At 43.5% G+C, this 17,095-nt stretch overlaps 1 protein-coding gene across 1 annotated transcript in view; it reads left to right on the plus strand.

Annotated features, from left to right (window-relative positions):
* PLCXD1 (phosphatidylinositol specific phospholipase C X domain containing 1) overlaps positions 1–15,929 on the plus strand; it is a 67,360-nt gene extending 51,431 nt beyond the window's left edge. Inside the window, exon 8 of the mRNA XM_066579559.1 lies at positions 15,630–15,929. Coding sequence (XP_066435656.1) covers positions 15,630–15,892 — 263 coding nt within the window. The 3' untranslated portion in view covers positions 15,893–15,929. The remainder of the gene's footprint in view (positions 1–15,629) is intronic.
* Positions 15,930–17,095: the final 1,166 nt, after the last annotated feature.

Consider the following 17,095-nt stretch of genomic DNA (forward strand, 5'->3'; position numbering starts at 1 on the left):
ATTCTTTTTACTATCTATGTCCCCCATGACATCATATGAGACCTCTGGGGGACATTCACATGTTTTTGTTTTTTTTATTTGACATGTTTCCACTGTAGCTGAGGCATCCATAGGAGCCCCAGTTACAGGGGAAGACGATCCCTGTAGTGAAATTATTCACTGGCAGAGCTGGTTAGGGTATAGTACAACCCTGCTGCTCTGCTATAGCAGGAAATCCTGGCCGTCATGTGACTCCCTGACTCCCATAGTGGAAGTTACACTTCCACTTTCACCTTTTAGTACACAGCGCTCATTGAGTTTGTAAATCAAGTTTTCTATCTGAGAATAAAGTCTTTTAAAAACAAAGCTGCTGGCAAACTCGCTTAATTAAATTCTGCTATAGGGGGGGTATAGCTTCTGTAATGTTTAAGTGAACTATTGTTCTGCCAGCAGTTCACTTAAACTTTACATATTTTTTTTTAAGTGTCCCTCTGCTTCAAAGTGTGTATAGAGTGTACTTAAAGGGGTTGTCCCGCGGCAGCAAGTGGGTCTATACACTTCTGTATGGCCATAATAATGCACTTTGTAATATACATTGTGCATTAATTATGAGCCATACAGAAGTTATAAAAAGTTTTTTACTTACCTGCTCCGTTGCTAGCGTCCTCGTTCCCATGGAGCCGACTAATTTTCGCCCTCCGATGGCCAAATTAGCCGCGCTTGCGCAGTCCTGGTCTTCTGCTCTCTTCAATGGAGCCGCTCGTGCAGAATGCCGGCTCCGTGTAGCTCCGCCCCGTCACGTGCCGATTCCAGCCAATCAGGAGGCTGGAATCGGCAATGGACCGCACAGAAGAGCTGCGGTCCACGGAGGAAGAGGATTCCGGCGGCCATCTTCACCGGTAAGTATAGAAGTCACCGGAGCGCGGGGATTAAGGTAAGCGCTCCGGTAAGCTTTCTTTAGGTCCCTGCATCGGGGTTGTCTCGCGCCGAACGGGGGGGGGGGGGGTTGAAAAAAAAAAAAACCCGTTTCGGCGCGGGACAACCCCTTTAAGACGTAATAAAGAAATTGTTTTGGATAAACATAACTAAAAAGACACAAGAAAAATATCTCAGATTTTAAAGTGCATTGATGTTTTGTTCTCAACCGACCTCTCGGAAATAGCTTATAGCTTGACTTAGCAGGGTGTGTCTTATTTTTGTATATAAAACAATAAACCTTTGACTGTATTCTGAGTTCCAGGAGTGTCCTTGAAAATCAAGATTTTGTCATGGAGATGTCTTGGAGATTTTTTTTAAGAGCCTGTATGAACCCTGCATGCGTCTTTTTTTTCGGCCTTACATACTGTGTTACTAACACATAAGAGGCAGGTTATTCAACCTTGTAAAATTGATAGGTGCTCAGGGTCCCCGCTGATCATCTGACTGAAGGGGCCGCAGGCTCTACAGTGTTTATACCTGAGCATGAGTGCAGAATACTGTATTGGGGGGATTCAGACTGGCGTATTAACGTACGCAAAAGGCAAAAAATATAGCGCATTGATTTCAATTGGTCCGTTATGTAGTAAATATAATTTGTTATACCAACTCCATTAGTGTACAAGGGAAGAGAACCAAAGCTGCATTTTTTCCAAATTGTGTCCATTTTGCCTATAAAACTCAAGATGAATTGAAGAAATAGAGGTTCCTTTTTTTAAATCTATAAGAAAGGCCAAAATGTTCCACAAAAACAAAACATATTGTTAGATTATGTAACAAAAAGATATTTCACCCTAGAATGTCTACTGCAGCATAGGCCCTCCTACCCTTGGTCCTGAAAGGGTTGTTACATGTGATCAGTTTATGAATACATGTTCCCTTTGGGGCGAGCATGCACATTACATGATCCCATGACATATCGAGAACCACCACCCTGTTGGTCCATGTGAGCCATTTCATTTTTAAATTTAGACCGGTGGAAAAAAAATCCACAATTGATATTATTAAAAAAATACTCAGAGGTGAAAAATAAAGAATATATACAAAAAAAATACTCAAGGGGAAAAAAATAACCTTGTCGAGCACCAAAGAGGTCTCTGTAAACAGCCGAGTAGCGAACCCCCACCAATCAGATATTTATGGTTTATCTTAAGGATTGCTCATCAATATTAAGAGTCCCTGAAAACCTCCTTAATGCAGTGGCCAGGCATGGTCAGAATTACGGAAATAGCCAAGCTGCAAGCTCTTTGCTGTTTTGATAACTCTCATAAAAAAAAATCAATAGGACTTAAGCATGATCGGTCACATATCATCAGAATAAATACACCTGTCCCTAAAAGTCCAAATTGTTACAATGGGAAAAAACCTGTTTAGAAAAGAAAAACCGAAAAGTTGTATGATCTGTCACATGTCATAAATACACTTGTTCTGAAAAGCCACCCTCCAAGTTACCACTAAGCAGGCAACATGTAGACCAAGTCACAAACAAAGTTGTGGAGGAGTATACATCGGGGTTGGGTTATAAAAAAACCATCTCTCAAACTTTGAACATACCACGGAGCACCATTAAATTCATTATAACAAAATGGAAACAATGTGGCACAAATACGAACCTGACAAGAAAAGGCTGCCCACAAAAACTCACAGACCAGGCAACTATGGCATACATCAAAGATTCAACATCAATGATAATGCCGAAGGAGCGCCAAAGATCCACGACAGAGATGGAAGTATCTGTCTAGAAAGACTATAAGCCAAACATTCCACAGAGTGAGCAGAAAAAAAGTCATTGCTTAAAGGCTACAGAAGCCTTTGTGCATGAAAAATTAATAGATGTCTTACTAAGTCTCTGCAAAAACCCAAAAAATTTTTTTGCATTTTTTGGGTTGAGTTTTCCTTATCATGCATTAAAAAAAAAAGAGTCATACTTGGTTCCAACATTTTGTGATGGCTCAGTGGAAAGGCAGTGAATGCAAGGCTGAAGTGGCTGCCACTGGGGGTCTACCTTCCAGCATTTCTGCAATCCACTGCCTGTTAGCTATTGAGCTTCTGTAGTAACTGGGATGCTGAGACATTTTTTCTAGCTATGGAAAATGGACCGTATTCACATTATACTCCTATTCATTCACAGGTTGACAAATCTGCGGACACTGTGCAAAGGCCATCTCTGCCTCTTCTACTGTTACAGCATGTGTGCACACATTTCAAGTTTACTAATCACACTGTGCAACACAATTTTTGTCACAGATAAGCAGATAGGCGGGTTATAGTAACTTTAGTGCGCTGAATTCAAATATGATATCCGTTTTTTTCTGCCACGTAAGGTTTTCCAATTATGGGGAATAATGTAATCCAATTGCCATTGTATTGTATTTTTTGGAAATCTGCCTATACAATTAATCCAGTGGCTCGCCATAAACCTTGCTTAATAAAAAGAATAATAAAAGTGATTGCGCAATTATTTCACAATCACTGTTACACACCGCGTGCTGACTGAGCACTATAAGGGTAGGTTTATGTAACATATAGGGTATGGTTCCACGTGGTGGAAACACTGCGGATCCTCCACCAGTAAGTTGTAATTAATGAACTGTGTTTTACAGGCCATTGGTTTGACTAAATAAAAGAATCAAAGTCATAAAACAAAAATACATGTTTGGTATCACGGCGTCCGTAAAAGTCCGATCTATTAAAGTAATGCATTATTTACCCCGCACAATGAACGTCATTAAAAAAAATTAAGAACGCCAGAAATGCGCTTTTTTGGTCAATCTATCTCCAAGAAAAAATACAATAAAAAGTGATCAGAAAGTCATATGTATTCCAAGATGGTACTAACGCAAACCACGGGACATCTCGCAAGAAATGAGCCCTTGCACAACTATGTGGACGGAAAAATGTTAAAAGTTATTGCACGCAGAAGATAGCAGCAAAAAAAAATTGGTATTGTAGTAATTGTACTGAGCCATAGAATAAAGTTATCATGTCATTTTTGTTGCAGTTTGTGGGCCATTGAAACAAGATGCACCGAAAGATGGCGGAATTTTTTATTTTTTTATTTACTCCACTTAGAATTTTTTAAACGTTTTTCAGTACCTTACATGGTACATTAAATAGCGCCATTGAAAAACACAACTCGTCCCGCAAAAGACAAGCCCTCATACAGCTATGTTGATGGATAAATAACGGAATTACGGGGTTTTTTTTACGTGAAAAATGCTTGGTTACTAAGAGGTTAAATAACTAGAAAATGAGCCTTGCTGCTATTATTCAGTTTTACCAGTGTAATCAGCATGCTTTAATTTTACAGAAACATATCAATTACTTTCTGTGACGAAAACTTTAAAAAAAATTGTTGCACAGTCTTATCAGACTAGACAGGGAACAGTTTTCCAAACAGCCTGCACTGAAGTGCCGTACTACTGGACACTTTCGGGACTGCACTCCTATAGTGTGTATATGTATGTGCAAGAGTATGTGCACACAGGCTGTATCTGCTGCAAATTTTAGGCATTGGAAAATCCACCGCAAATCTGCAGTTACAAAATCCATATCCATCTGTGTTGCATTGCAAATGGTGAAATCCACTCTCAAATCTGCAACACTGATTGATTTACTATCCATAGCACAATCATGAAAATTCAGCAGCAAATTCTGCAGCATTTCTGCATACAAGCATAAACCAGCATCAAAATCCACACCGTAGGTATCCACAGCTAATTTTAGTAGCTACATCGCTCCCCCTTACCTGAAAATACATGGTGCTGCCAATGCAGCCCGACAGCCTCGGGGCACCTACCCCGGGGTAGGTCTAATTATTGGGGAAACACAGTAGTACCAACTAATCCTGAACTGTTTACTGGTATCACCTAGGAGAATACACATCTTTATTCCCGGAAACCAGTACTAGCTGGAGATAATGGTCTAATCTATACTCTATCGGTCTCGTACTCATGTGAGACTGATTTGTGTGGACTTAACTAAATGCTATTGAGAGTCTGAGGCGTTAGACTTGGAGCTTGAGTATAAATGTTTCTATTAGTTTGCTAGGGTCCAGTTCCGAGCCTTATTTACTACAGAGTTGGTTGGATAAATACTAGAGATGAGCGAGTATACTCGCTAAAGGCAATTGATCGAGCGAGCATTGCCTTTAGCGAGTATCTCCCCGCTCGAGACTGAAGGTTCGGGTGCCGGCAGCGGGCAGGGAGCTGCGGGGGAGAGCGGGCGGAACGGAGGGGAAATCTCTCTCTCCCCCTCGCTCCCTCCTGCTGACTGCCGCTACTCACCGCTCCCCCGCACCGGCACCCGAACCTTCAGTATCAAGCGGTGAGATACTCGCTAAAGGCAATGCTCGCTCGAGCAATTGCCTTTAGTGAGTATACTCGCTCATCTCTAATAAATACGCATCGATCCGACAAATCTTCAGTCTCTAACCTGTCATAAAAATACATCATTCATCCAAGAATTTAGAAGCCATCTTGACACATGCTGTTCCACATTGAAAAGCTAGTGGTTCAGAGTTCTATCCAGCTAAACTCCTGCTGTCTGATATTAAATAATAATTGATTTTTTATTTTATAAGTCTATTCTGTGAAGGGTTATTTACGGGGTAGTGCTTGTATTTGAATCCTCACCAAAAAATTGCCAAAAATCAGGGCAGGGATTATTCTCAGTGTAGGTCTTATTTTGGGGGAAACACGGTATGATTGATAAATTATCCCAGGGGAATACAGTGCAGGTTGTAGCAAGACACAGAGCATGTAACTACATTGGTCTATGTGAAAATTGGGGCAGCCTGATAAGCTGTTATGGGATTGTGTGCAGTCCATGGAATACATGGAGAGCACATGGCCTGAATATACGGCCATGTGAATTGGCACTAAAACACAAAATAATGTTATTGCAGTCATTGATTTTTTTCGTGTCCACAGTATTGTAACATATTTCTCCATTGCAGTTTCAGCAATCATGTGTCGCTCCGCTTGGGACATTGGGATGACAAATAATATGGCAAGAGTTACAGCTTCAAGAGAGATTGTCGACAAGCATTCCTAGACTCATCAGTGGCAAATCTGACTTGTTCTACAATGTGAGGGTGCTTTCATAGGAGACAAAAAAACCTGCACCCAAATCCGCATGCCCGTAGAATTGTTGTGGATTTTGGCTTAAGCAAATACACAGGAATTCTGCAGCAAAATCTGCTTGTAAAACATTATTGAGATTTATGAAAACCGTCTGAAAGAACAAGCAGCTTTCAGTTGTCAATAGCAGAATATGCAATGACAGCTGCATTGTGATTGGTTGCTAGGGGCAACAAAGACAATTGTTCTTTTAAAACGTGTCATAAATCTCCCATTGTCACAATGGATAAGCCCCGCCTCCTGCGTGTTCTACTAGCCGTTAAGATTCCATTGCGCATCATTTCCATCTGCCACCCGAGGAGAACAGATCGTCCGCCAGTCATCTGTTGCCATAAAATATGAAGATGAAGAACGAACTCCCGCCAAGATGAAGGTGCAGTGAAGGTCATACTAACATCTAGCTGTAGCTAGGATTTCTGTCACCAAGGCCAAAGATTTAATTCCCTGCCCCATCTCAGGTGTAAATACCCCGGCTGGGGTCTGTTGGTGCCCCTCCTGGTATCCAATATTGGGGGCACTCTGTACATCCATGGAAGCCCCTTGCTACACCCATTCCAAAGAGTACACGGAAATCTTTGTTGCCCCTAGCAACCAATCACAGCACAGCTTTCATTTTACCTCAGCAGTATAAGGAATAAGAGCCGAGCTGTGATTGGTTACTACGAGCAACAAGGACAGATTTGATAAATTAGGCCATCAAAGTTAACGGCAGCCATACCCCGCCACAAAATGTTCTCTATCCAGAGGACAGTCAGAGAGCCAGTACAGGCATTGTTTCCATGGTCGCAGCAGCCATTTTGGTACAGTCAGTTAGAGGGAGAGGGTATGTAGACCTGAATGTAAACAGAGAGACGATAAGTCAGAAGTTGGAAAAATAAAATAAAACACGCTAACTGGAGGGCGAGGAGATTTATTATATGAAGTAACTAAAATGTGATTAATGCAAATTACTGAAAGATCTGGAAATAGTAGAAATATGAGAGAATGATACAATTCTGATTGTGTATGTAACGACCACCCTGCCCTGTACATTGTATAATGGGGGCAACTACAGACCGCAATGCCGTACATTACACATAATCTAAGTAACAGCCTCCTCCGTCAGCCACAGTAACGGGTCCTCAGTAGGGACTCACAGCAGATAGCAAAAATGTCCCTATATAATAGAGATAAAACTGCGGCGTAATCAGTGAAAGCTGCGTTGTGATTGGTTGTTATGGGCAACAAAGACAACCTACTTTAGATGAGGCCATAAATCTCCCATTGTCAGTATGGATAAGCGCCTGAGAGATCAGTTTTATAAGTCGTCAAATGATTAGTACAAATCCCATAAACCAGCGGGAACAGAAGAGAAACACAAAGGGGCGATATAATTACTATTATTCTGTAATTATCAAGTGCGAACATACTACACAGCGCTGTACAAAAGGACAATACAATAGTACCAAGAGATCCCTGCCCAGAAGAGCTTACAATCTATGGCCTTCCCCGGCTATAAAGGGTCACCTGCATACAGGCGGCTCGTGTGTTGTGTTTCATAGATCAGGCATTCAGAATCCTCTAACAGCATATTTTCTCATGAAATTTCTACATTTCTTCTTAGGGGGTCTTCCATTTGCTACAGAAACATACAACACCTGGAAGCCACAACGTAGCAGCCAACAAATGGAGCTCGATTTAAAGATGAAGATGTAATCCTGCCGCTACTTCCTGCTGGATAAGTCATTAGTAGTTAGGGTTGCCACCTTTGGCCCCAGCAGCAATAGTGCACCTCCTAAATAGCCCCAACAGTAATGGTGTACCCCCTTAATGGCCCCAATAGCAATAGTGTGCCCCCTTAATGGCCCCAATAGCAATAGTGTGCCCCCTTAATGGCCCCAATACCAATAGTGTGCCCCCTTTATGGTCCCAATAGCAACAGTGCACCTCCCTAATGGCCCCAATGGCAATAGTGTACCCCTTAATGGCCCCAATAGCAATAGTGCGCCCCCATAATGTCCCAATAGCAATAGTGCACCTTCTTAATAGCCTCAACAGCAATAGTGCGCCCCCTTAATGACCGCAAAAGCAAGAGTGCACCCAATAACAATACTGCACCCCCTTAAGGGCCCCAATAGCAATAGTGCGCCCCTTAATGGCCACAATAGCAAAAGTGCGCTTCCTTAACAACCCCAATAGCAATAGTATGCCCTCTTAATGGCCCCAGTAGCAATAGTGTGCCCCCTTAATGGCCCCAATATCAATAGTGCACACCTTTAATGTCCCCAATAGCAATAGTGCACCCCTAAATGTCCCAATAGCAATAATGCACCTTCTTAATAGCAATAGTGCGCCCCATAAATGGCCCCAAAAGCAAGAGTGCAATCCCTTAAGGGCCTCAATAGCAACAGTGAGCCCTCTCAATGGCCCAAATAGCAATTGTGCGCCCCTTTAATTACCCCAATAGCAATAATGCGCCCCCTTAACGACCCCAATAGCAATAGTGGGCCCTCTTAATGGCCCCAATAGCAATAGTGCGCCTCCTTAATAGCCCCAAAAGCAATAGTGCGCCACTTTAATGGCCCCAATAGCAATAGTGCACCTCCTTAATGGCCCCAATAGTGAGAGTGCACTCCCTTAATTGGCCCCAATAGCAATAGTGCGCCCTCTTAATGGCCCTAATAGCAATAATGCGCCTCCTAAATGGCCCCAATAGCAATAATGTGCCTCCTTAATAGCCCCAATAAAAATAATGCGCCCCTTAATCACCCCAATAGCAATAATGCGCCCTCTTAATTGCCCCAATAGCAATAGTGCACCCTTTAATGGCCCCAATAGCAATAGTGTGCCTCCTTAATGACCCAAAAACCAATAGTGCACTCCCTTAATAGCCCCAATAGCAATAGTGCACCCCCTTAATGGCCGCAATAGCAATACTACTCCAAAAAGTGGCCCCAATGGTAATAATGTCTCCAAAAGAATAGTGCACCAACAATAGTGACCCCAATAGTAATGGTGCACTTACTTATTGGCCTCAATAATAGTGCATCCCCAATAGTAATAGTGTTTCCCCTTCTTACCCTTGAGCAACAATCATAGCAAGTAGTTTTACTCACTGATCCTGATTCTGTTTGTTGATTCAGATTTGGCCCATTGCCTAGCTATACTGATTACCCAGTACTGACTCCAGGGCTTGTTGTTTTCTTTGTTGCCTGTTTGCTCCACCAGTCAGCGACTACTCTGTAGATGCAACCTAGGAAATCGTAGTAGCGAAGTCCAGATCTCTGTACAGGGGTTGCAGGGTGAAAACCAGTGGTCCCTAGCTCCTGCTACCCAGAGTAGACAGCGCCAAGTCTGGCTGTGGTAGCGCAGTTGCTGAACAGGCAATTCCGAACACAACAATGTTACAAGAATTTAGCATTATAGAAATATGTGGTATTAAATAATTCGAAAGTTAAGTTAGGGAGGGACGTGGAGGCGGTTTGTGGGTTAGGGAGGGAGGTGGTGGGGGTTTCTGGTATAGGGAAGGGCGAGGTGGTGATTTGTAGGGTACTGAGGGAGGTGGTAGGGTTTTTGTGATACGGAGGGAGGGGGTGGGACGTAGTGGGGTTTTGTGTAATAGGGAGGGAGTGTATGGAACATTTATATTTTACGTTTGGTAATGTTTTAAAGGGGTATTCCGTTTCCAACAGGTTAGCCCCTAATCGCCCCAATAGTAATAGTGTGCCCCCATAATGGCACCAAAAGCAATAGTGCGCCCCGTTAATAGCCCCAATAGCAATAGTGCGCCCCCTTAATTACCCCAGTAGGAATTGTGCATCCCCTTAATGGCCCCAGTAACAATAGTGTGCCTCCTTAATAGCCCCAATAGCAATACTCTTAATGGCCCCAATGGTAATAGTGCACCCCCTTAATGGCCCCAATGGCAAGAGCGCATCCCTTTAATGGCCCCAATACCAATAGTGTGTCCACTTTATGGCCCCAATAACAATAGTATGCCCCCTTAATGGCCATAATAGCAATAGTGCACCACCCTAATGGCCCCAATAGCAATCGTACCCTAAATATGGCCCCAATGGTAATAATGTCTCCAAAATATAGCAATACTGCATCCCCTTAATGGCCCCAAAAGCAGTAGTGCACCCTCCTAATAGCCCCAATAGCAATAGTGCGCTCTCTTAATGGCCCCAATAGCAATAGTGCGCCCCCTTAATGGCCCCAATAGCAATAGTGCGCCCCTTTTAATGGCCTCGATAGCAAGAGTGCACTCCCTTAATAGCCCTAACAGCAATAGTGCACCCCCTTAATGGCCCCAATAGCAATAATGCGCCTCCTTAATGGCCCCAATAACAATAATGCGCCTCCTTAATGGTCCCAATACCAATATAGCGCCTCCTTAATGGCCCCAATAACAATAATGCGCCCCCTTAATGACCTCACTAGCTATAATGCGCCCCCTTAATGACCCCAATAGCAATAATGCACCCCCTTATTGACCCTAAAACCAATAGTGCACTCCCTTAATAGCCCGAATAGCAATAGTGCACCCCCTTAATTGCCCCAGTAGGAATTGTGCATCCCCTTAATGGCCCCAGTAACAATAGTGTGCCTCCTTTATAGCCCCAATAGCAATACTCTTAATGGCCCCAATGGTAATAGTGCACCCCCTTAATGGCCCCAATGGCAAGAGCGCATCCCTTTAATGGCCCCAATACCAATAGTGTATCCATTTAATGGCCCCAATAACAATAGTATGCCCCCTTAATGGCCATAATAGCAATAGTGCACCTCCCTAATGGCCCCAATAGCAATCGTACCCTAAATAGTGGCCCCAATGGTAATAATGTCTCCAAAATATAGCAATAGTGCATCCCCTTAATGGCCCCAAAAGCAGTAGTGTACCCTTCTAATGGCCCCAATAGCAATAGTGCGCTCTCTTAATGGCCCCAATAGCAATAGTGCGCCCCCTTAATGGCCCCAATAGCAATAGTGCGCCCCTTTTAATAGCCTCAATAGCAAGAGTGCACTCCCTTAATAGCCCTAACAGCAATAGTGCACCCCCTTAATGGCCCCAATAGCAATAATGCGCCTCCTTAATGGCCCCAATAACAATAATGCGCCTCCTTAATGGTCCCAATACCAATATAGCGCCTCCTTAATGGCCCCAATAACAATAATGCGCCCCCTTAATGACCCCACTAGCAATAATGCGCCCCCTTAATGACCCCAATAGCAATAATGCACCCCCTTATTGACCCTAAAACCAATAGTGCACTCCCTTAATAGCCCGAATAGCAATAGTGCCCCCCTTTAATGGCCCCAATAGCAATAGTACCCCGAAATAGTGGCCCCAATGGTAATAATGTCCCCAAAAATAATAGTGCACAAACAATAGTGACCCCAATAGTAATGGTGCACTCACTTATTGGCCTAATGATAGTGCTCCCCCTTCGTGCCCTTGAGCAACAATCATAGCAAGTAGTTTTACTCACTGATCCCGATTTTCTTTGTAGATTCAGATTTAGCTTGTTGCCTAGCTATACTGATTACCCAGTACTGACTCTAGGGCTTGTTGTTTTCTTTGTTGCCTGTTTACTCCACCAGTCAGCGACTACTCTGGAGATGCAACCTAGGGATTCGTAGCAGCGAAGTCCAGATCCCTGTATAGGGTTTAAAGGGTGAAAACCTGCGGTCCCTAGTCTCTGCTACTCAGAGTAGCCAGCGCAAAGTCTGGCTGTGGTAGTGCAGTTGCTGAACAGGCAATTCCGAACACAACAATGTTATAGAAATTTAGCATTATAGGAAATGTAGTATTAAATAATTCGAAAGTTAATTTTGAGAGGGTATATGGGGAAGGGGCAGGGTTTTTGGATTTGGGAGGGAGGTGGTGGCGGTTTGTAGAATAGGGAGGGAGGTGATCGGAGTTTGTGGAATAGGGAAGGAGGGGGTGGGAATTTGTAGGATAGAATAGCTATTAAAATCATTAAACATCTGCTAACTACTTGAATAAAAATGATTTTTTCTAAAACCAGACGTGTCGATAGCTTATTCTTATGAAACCGTTCAGTGTTATCACCATTAATGGCTCTCTGCTTCCAAACTGTTTGTTCCTTAAACAGTTTAAAAAACTGACGTGTGAATGGTTTAATTATACGTTTTTCTCCAAATCATGAAATATGGGCTGTTGTCACCCAAGTAGATGTTTCAAGACAAGATCAGTGGGCGGCCAGCCCAGTTCTTGATGGGATTGTCACCTACAAGAAGCAGCTAGTTCTTTTCTTTAAGGCCAGGTGCACTTTGTGGATTTACTGCAAATTTCTACAACAGAATGGTCTAATTTCCTCCATATTTATTCTGCATGCATCACTCCAAATAGTGAAATATTAGTCCGGTTAAGAAAACCTCTGGAAGTCCCCCGGCTGACATAATATATGTGGTTAGAATATTCTGGTGGAATTCATGGCTAGTAGTGTATAAGAAATATTACATGATTACAATAGATAATGCAGAAATACAAAACAAATTCAGTATATAACATCCATAATGTGATCATATTCTGGTTCATCATTAATATCATTATAAGGCCGGCTTCACACGGCTGTGACGGGCTCCGCCGCGGAATTCCGCGGCGGAGCCCGTCACAGTGCTCCCCAGAGACCCCAATACTTACCTGCGGATCCGGCATCCTATGTCCCGCACAACGCTTCGGCACGGATGCACAATAGAGCGTCATATGACACGCCCACAGCGTCACATGACGCGACGGACACGTCATATGACGCGGCTGGCGGTAGGCTGGGAAGCGGTTTCATACTATCTTCCGCTGTGCTACAGCGGAAGATAGCGTGACGGACGGCTTCCATTGACTGCAATGCTGCAATGGGATTTATTTATGTACCGTCGGTGGGTTCCAGGGGGCCACCCATGCTGTGGGTGCACACAGATTTCCCATAGCGGAGTTGTACCTGCCTGTGACTATGAAAAAAGGCCAGACTGACTAGGGCATGCAGTGTGGGCCAAAGCCAACCTGTATTTTATCTGACGTTAGCTCAGCTATCCGGGGCACTGCAGTAGAATTTATTTATGTACCGTCGGTGGGTTCCAGGGAGCCACCCATGCTGTGGGTGCACACAGACTTCCCAGAGCGCAGTTGTACCTGCCTGTGACTATTAAAAAAATCCCAGCCTGACTAGGGCATCCAGTGTTGGCTGAAGCCAACTTGCACTTTATCTCATGTTAGCTCAGGTATCCGGGGCACTGCATTGGGACAAACAAGAGGAGCGATACAACGCTAATGAGCCGTGCACAGCTACGCTAGCATTGGAGTCCGCTCTAGGCCCGCGATTGCTGAGGGTTTGTGCAGAGGCCTATGTCCTGGGTGCAGTGAAAGTCCGCTTCCTGCCTACGATTGCTGAAGCTGTTGGCCGAGGCTTATGTCCCGGGGGAAGTGCAAGTACGCCAGGTTGGGGCTGTGGAGCTTTTTCCTGCTAATCCAGTCATTGGAGCGGTGAAAGGAAAGCTAACTGATTTAATGAGCCCGTCGCAGATGAACTAGCATCAAAGTCCGCTTCATGCCTACGATTGCTGAAGCTGTGGGCCGAGGCCTATGTCGTCAGCGCGGTGCAAGTCTGGAATGAAGATCGAACGTCAATTTCTCATTGATTCTCTACAGCATTGTGGGCTATCGCCCCCCCCCCTTTTAAAGAGGGTCGCTACCTGGCCCTGCCAACCCTCTGCATTGTGTGCCTCCAATTCCTCCTCATGGCAGACGCACTTATAAATAGACATGAGGGTGGTGTGGCTATGAATTGAGCGTGTGGCATGAGGGCAGCTGAAGGCTGCGCAGGGACACTTTTGTGTGTGCTGCGGACGCAGGGTCGTGCGGGGGTTGGGCAGCATGTAACCCAGGAGAAGAGGCAGCGGTGTGTCCCGCAGGCAGTGCTTGTGCTTGGTTGGAGGTAGTGTGGTGCTTAGGTAAGGTGTGCCTTGCTAATGAGGGTTTGTCCGAAGTAAAAATTGTTAGGGGGGGGGCACACTCATGCCGCTATTGTGGCTTAATAGTGGGACCTGGGAACCTGAGATGCAGCCCAGCATGTTGCCCCTCGCCTGCCCTATCCGTATCTGTGTCGTTTTCATCACTTTCATAGGTTTTGTAGATTTGCACAAATGAAAACCTTAGCGAGCATCGGCAATATACAAAAATGCTCGAGTCGCCCATTGACTTCAATGGGGTTCGTTACTCGAAACAAACGCTCGAGCATCGCGAAGAGTTCAACTCGAGCAACGAGCACCTGAGCATTTTGGTGCTCGCTCATCTCTACTAAGTAACCATGAGGACTTATGGAGAGGTTGGAATGCCCTGTTCCCACAATGGCCCTAAGTAACCAGCGGGTCACACTCCTAAATGTGCAAAATTTGAAAACTGAAATATCAAGCTTACTCCACAACAAAGCAAAGTAACTTAAAATGGTACAAGCTAAACAGAGGAAACCAAGTTGGGAATCTTTATTTGATTTTATTTTTATCCTGGTCCCCTCCCCCATACCCTCAGTCTTGTACTTCTCTTGAACAACATTCCTGGTTCCACCCCCACTTCCCCGAGCCTTCCCTTTTCCTATCCACAAGATGAACCTCGCTTAAAAAAAATAAGACTAATACAAAAGTATTTGTATGTCAAGTTTCAAGAATATGTAAAAGACGCATTTTATTTTCTGTTATAAAAGTATTTTTGTACTTGTACATGGAAAACTGCATTTTAATAAAAATGTAATGTTCAAAAAAATCCACAATAGATATGCAGACTTTGATGTGGATATGTTCCTATCAGGGGTGTAACTATAGGGGATGCAGTTGCACCTGAGCCCAGGACCCTTAGGGGGCTAATTAGACCTGTCTTCTCCATATAGGGAGCCTAGTAGTATGAGTAAAGTATTATAGTTGAGGGGCCCTGTTACAGATTTTGCATTGGGGCCCCAAATCCTCAAGTTACGCCTCTGGGTATAGGTACAGATAGAGACGGGTGGGGGTGGTGGGGCAGCAGAATTTTTGCACTTGGGCCCTTGAGCCTTTAGTTACGCCCCTGATTCCTATGTGGATTTTAAGGGCGGAATCACAATGGTGAAGGCGTTATTGCAAATCTGCTGTTGGCGTAAGGGTGCTTATACATGCGCCTCAATGTTTTATGTGGAACATATCCGTATCAAAAGCCATATGTCTATGTTCAGACAGTAGAATTTATCGCAGTTTTCTTTAGCATGAATTCAGACTCTAAAAACTGTGTTTTGTCTGTCAACAGGCAAAATGTGTGCAGAATTTGTACGCAGAAAATTGTGTTTCAGCGTCAGGAAGTGACATGTTACCACTTGATGCATGCTTTTCCACGTCAAAAACGTTACCCATTGACTGGGCTGAATTTGTGCCAAAAAACACATCAGAAAGATGTGGATTGTGACTGTTTTTAAAGATGGAACTCCCCAATGCATTCCGCCAACTGAACTTGCCCTTACTTAGAGCAAAGCAAGATTCTAAAATTTATGTCTTTTTTTTCTTTAATAGATGGATTTTTTGTGGCTGGACTTAATTTTACGGAGAACATGTCTTACATCCTAAAACATCCATTTGGTTCTATGAAAAGACTAACTTTACCTAAACTTCCATCTTTGTACGAGTGGGTACAGAGGCAATATCCAGGAGGAAGCAAAGATGCCATCAACATTATTGCAGAAGATCTGATTGGGTCGGATCACTTTGTTTCAGCTGTGATTAAGCTAAACATGAAACTGTTGCACAGATCTGATGCACTTTTGAAAGAGACTTGAAATAGTGTATTACTTTGTACTCCAAAACTTTCTAGAAATACACTTTTGAGATTTGTTACATAATGTGAATAGCAATAACACCTATTTCACCCCTTAAGGACCAGGCTGTTTTGTAGCTTAAGAACGAGACCTTAAGCTACCAAAGTTATTTTTGCAGAATTTTTTTTCTGTGACACATAGAGCGATTCTCTTTTTCTTTAATCTTTTTCACTGACTTTTTTTTCCGTTTTTTAGTTTTATTGAGGGTAAAAAGCTAAAAAAAATTATTGTTTTAACATTTCTAGTTATTTATTTATTTTTTAATTAGTATATTTACGCTAAAATAAAGTATGGGAACGAATTCCTCATTTTTTTTGGACAATTTGATATATAATATGGATGGTTTTTGATTACAGGGCGCATGTAGCGATGGTTTTGGTTGGCGTCGGCTTTGGGTTATTTTCTTTTTTATCTATACTGTATATACTCAAGTATAAGCCGAGTTTTTTATGCTGAAAAAGCTCCCCTCGGCTTATACTTGAGTGAGGTAAAAAAAAAAAAACCTGCAATACTCACCTCCCAGCCGGGTCTGTGTCCCCAGCATGATGGTCTCCCTGGCGGTGCAGGTGCTGCTTGAGAATTTTCCCAGTTGTCATCTCCCTGCTCTGCTTTGAATTCCCCCGCCATCAGCGCTGTGATTGGACTGAGCGCCAGCCAATTATAGCCAGCGCTCGATCATTCACAGCTATTCAGTGAATGACATCACTGAATGGCTGTCATTGGTTTATTGAGCTTCAGCTGTGATTTGCTGGCGCTCGATCCAATCACAGTGCTGACGGTGGGGGAATTCAAAGCCGAGCAGGGAGATGACAGCGAGGAGAATTCTCAAGCCACTTGCCGCACCGCCGGGAAGACCATTGTGACGGGGACACAGACGCTGGCTGGGAGGTGAGTATTACAGGGGTTTTCTTACCTAGTTTGTACTCTAGTCAATAAGTTTTACCATTATTTTGTGCTAAAACTTATTGACTCGGTTTATACTTGGGTCGGCTAATACTTGAGTATATACAGTATATTGTTCCGTAATTTTGTTTTATTTATGTAACTATTCTTTTTACTATCTATGTCCCCCATGACGTCATATGAGACCTCTGGGGGACATTCACATGTTTTTGTTTTTTTTATTTGACATGTTTCCACTGTAGCTGAGGCATCCATAGGAGC

Source organism: Eleutherodactylus coqui, chromosome 1, assembly GCF_035609145.1.
Source record: "Eleutherodactylus coqui strain aEleCoq1 chromosome 1, aEleCoq1.hap1, whole genome shotgun sequence".
NCBI classification, from domain to species: Eukaryota; Metazoa; Chordata; class Amphibia; order Anura; family Eleutherodactylidae; genus Eleutherodactylus; species Eleutherodactylus coqui.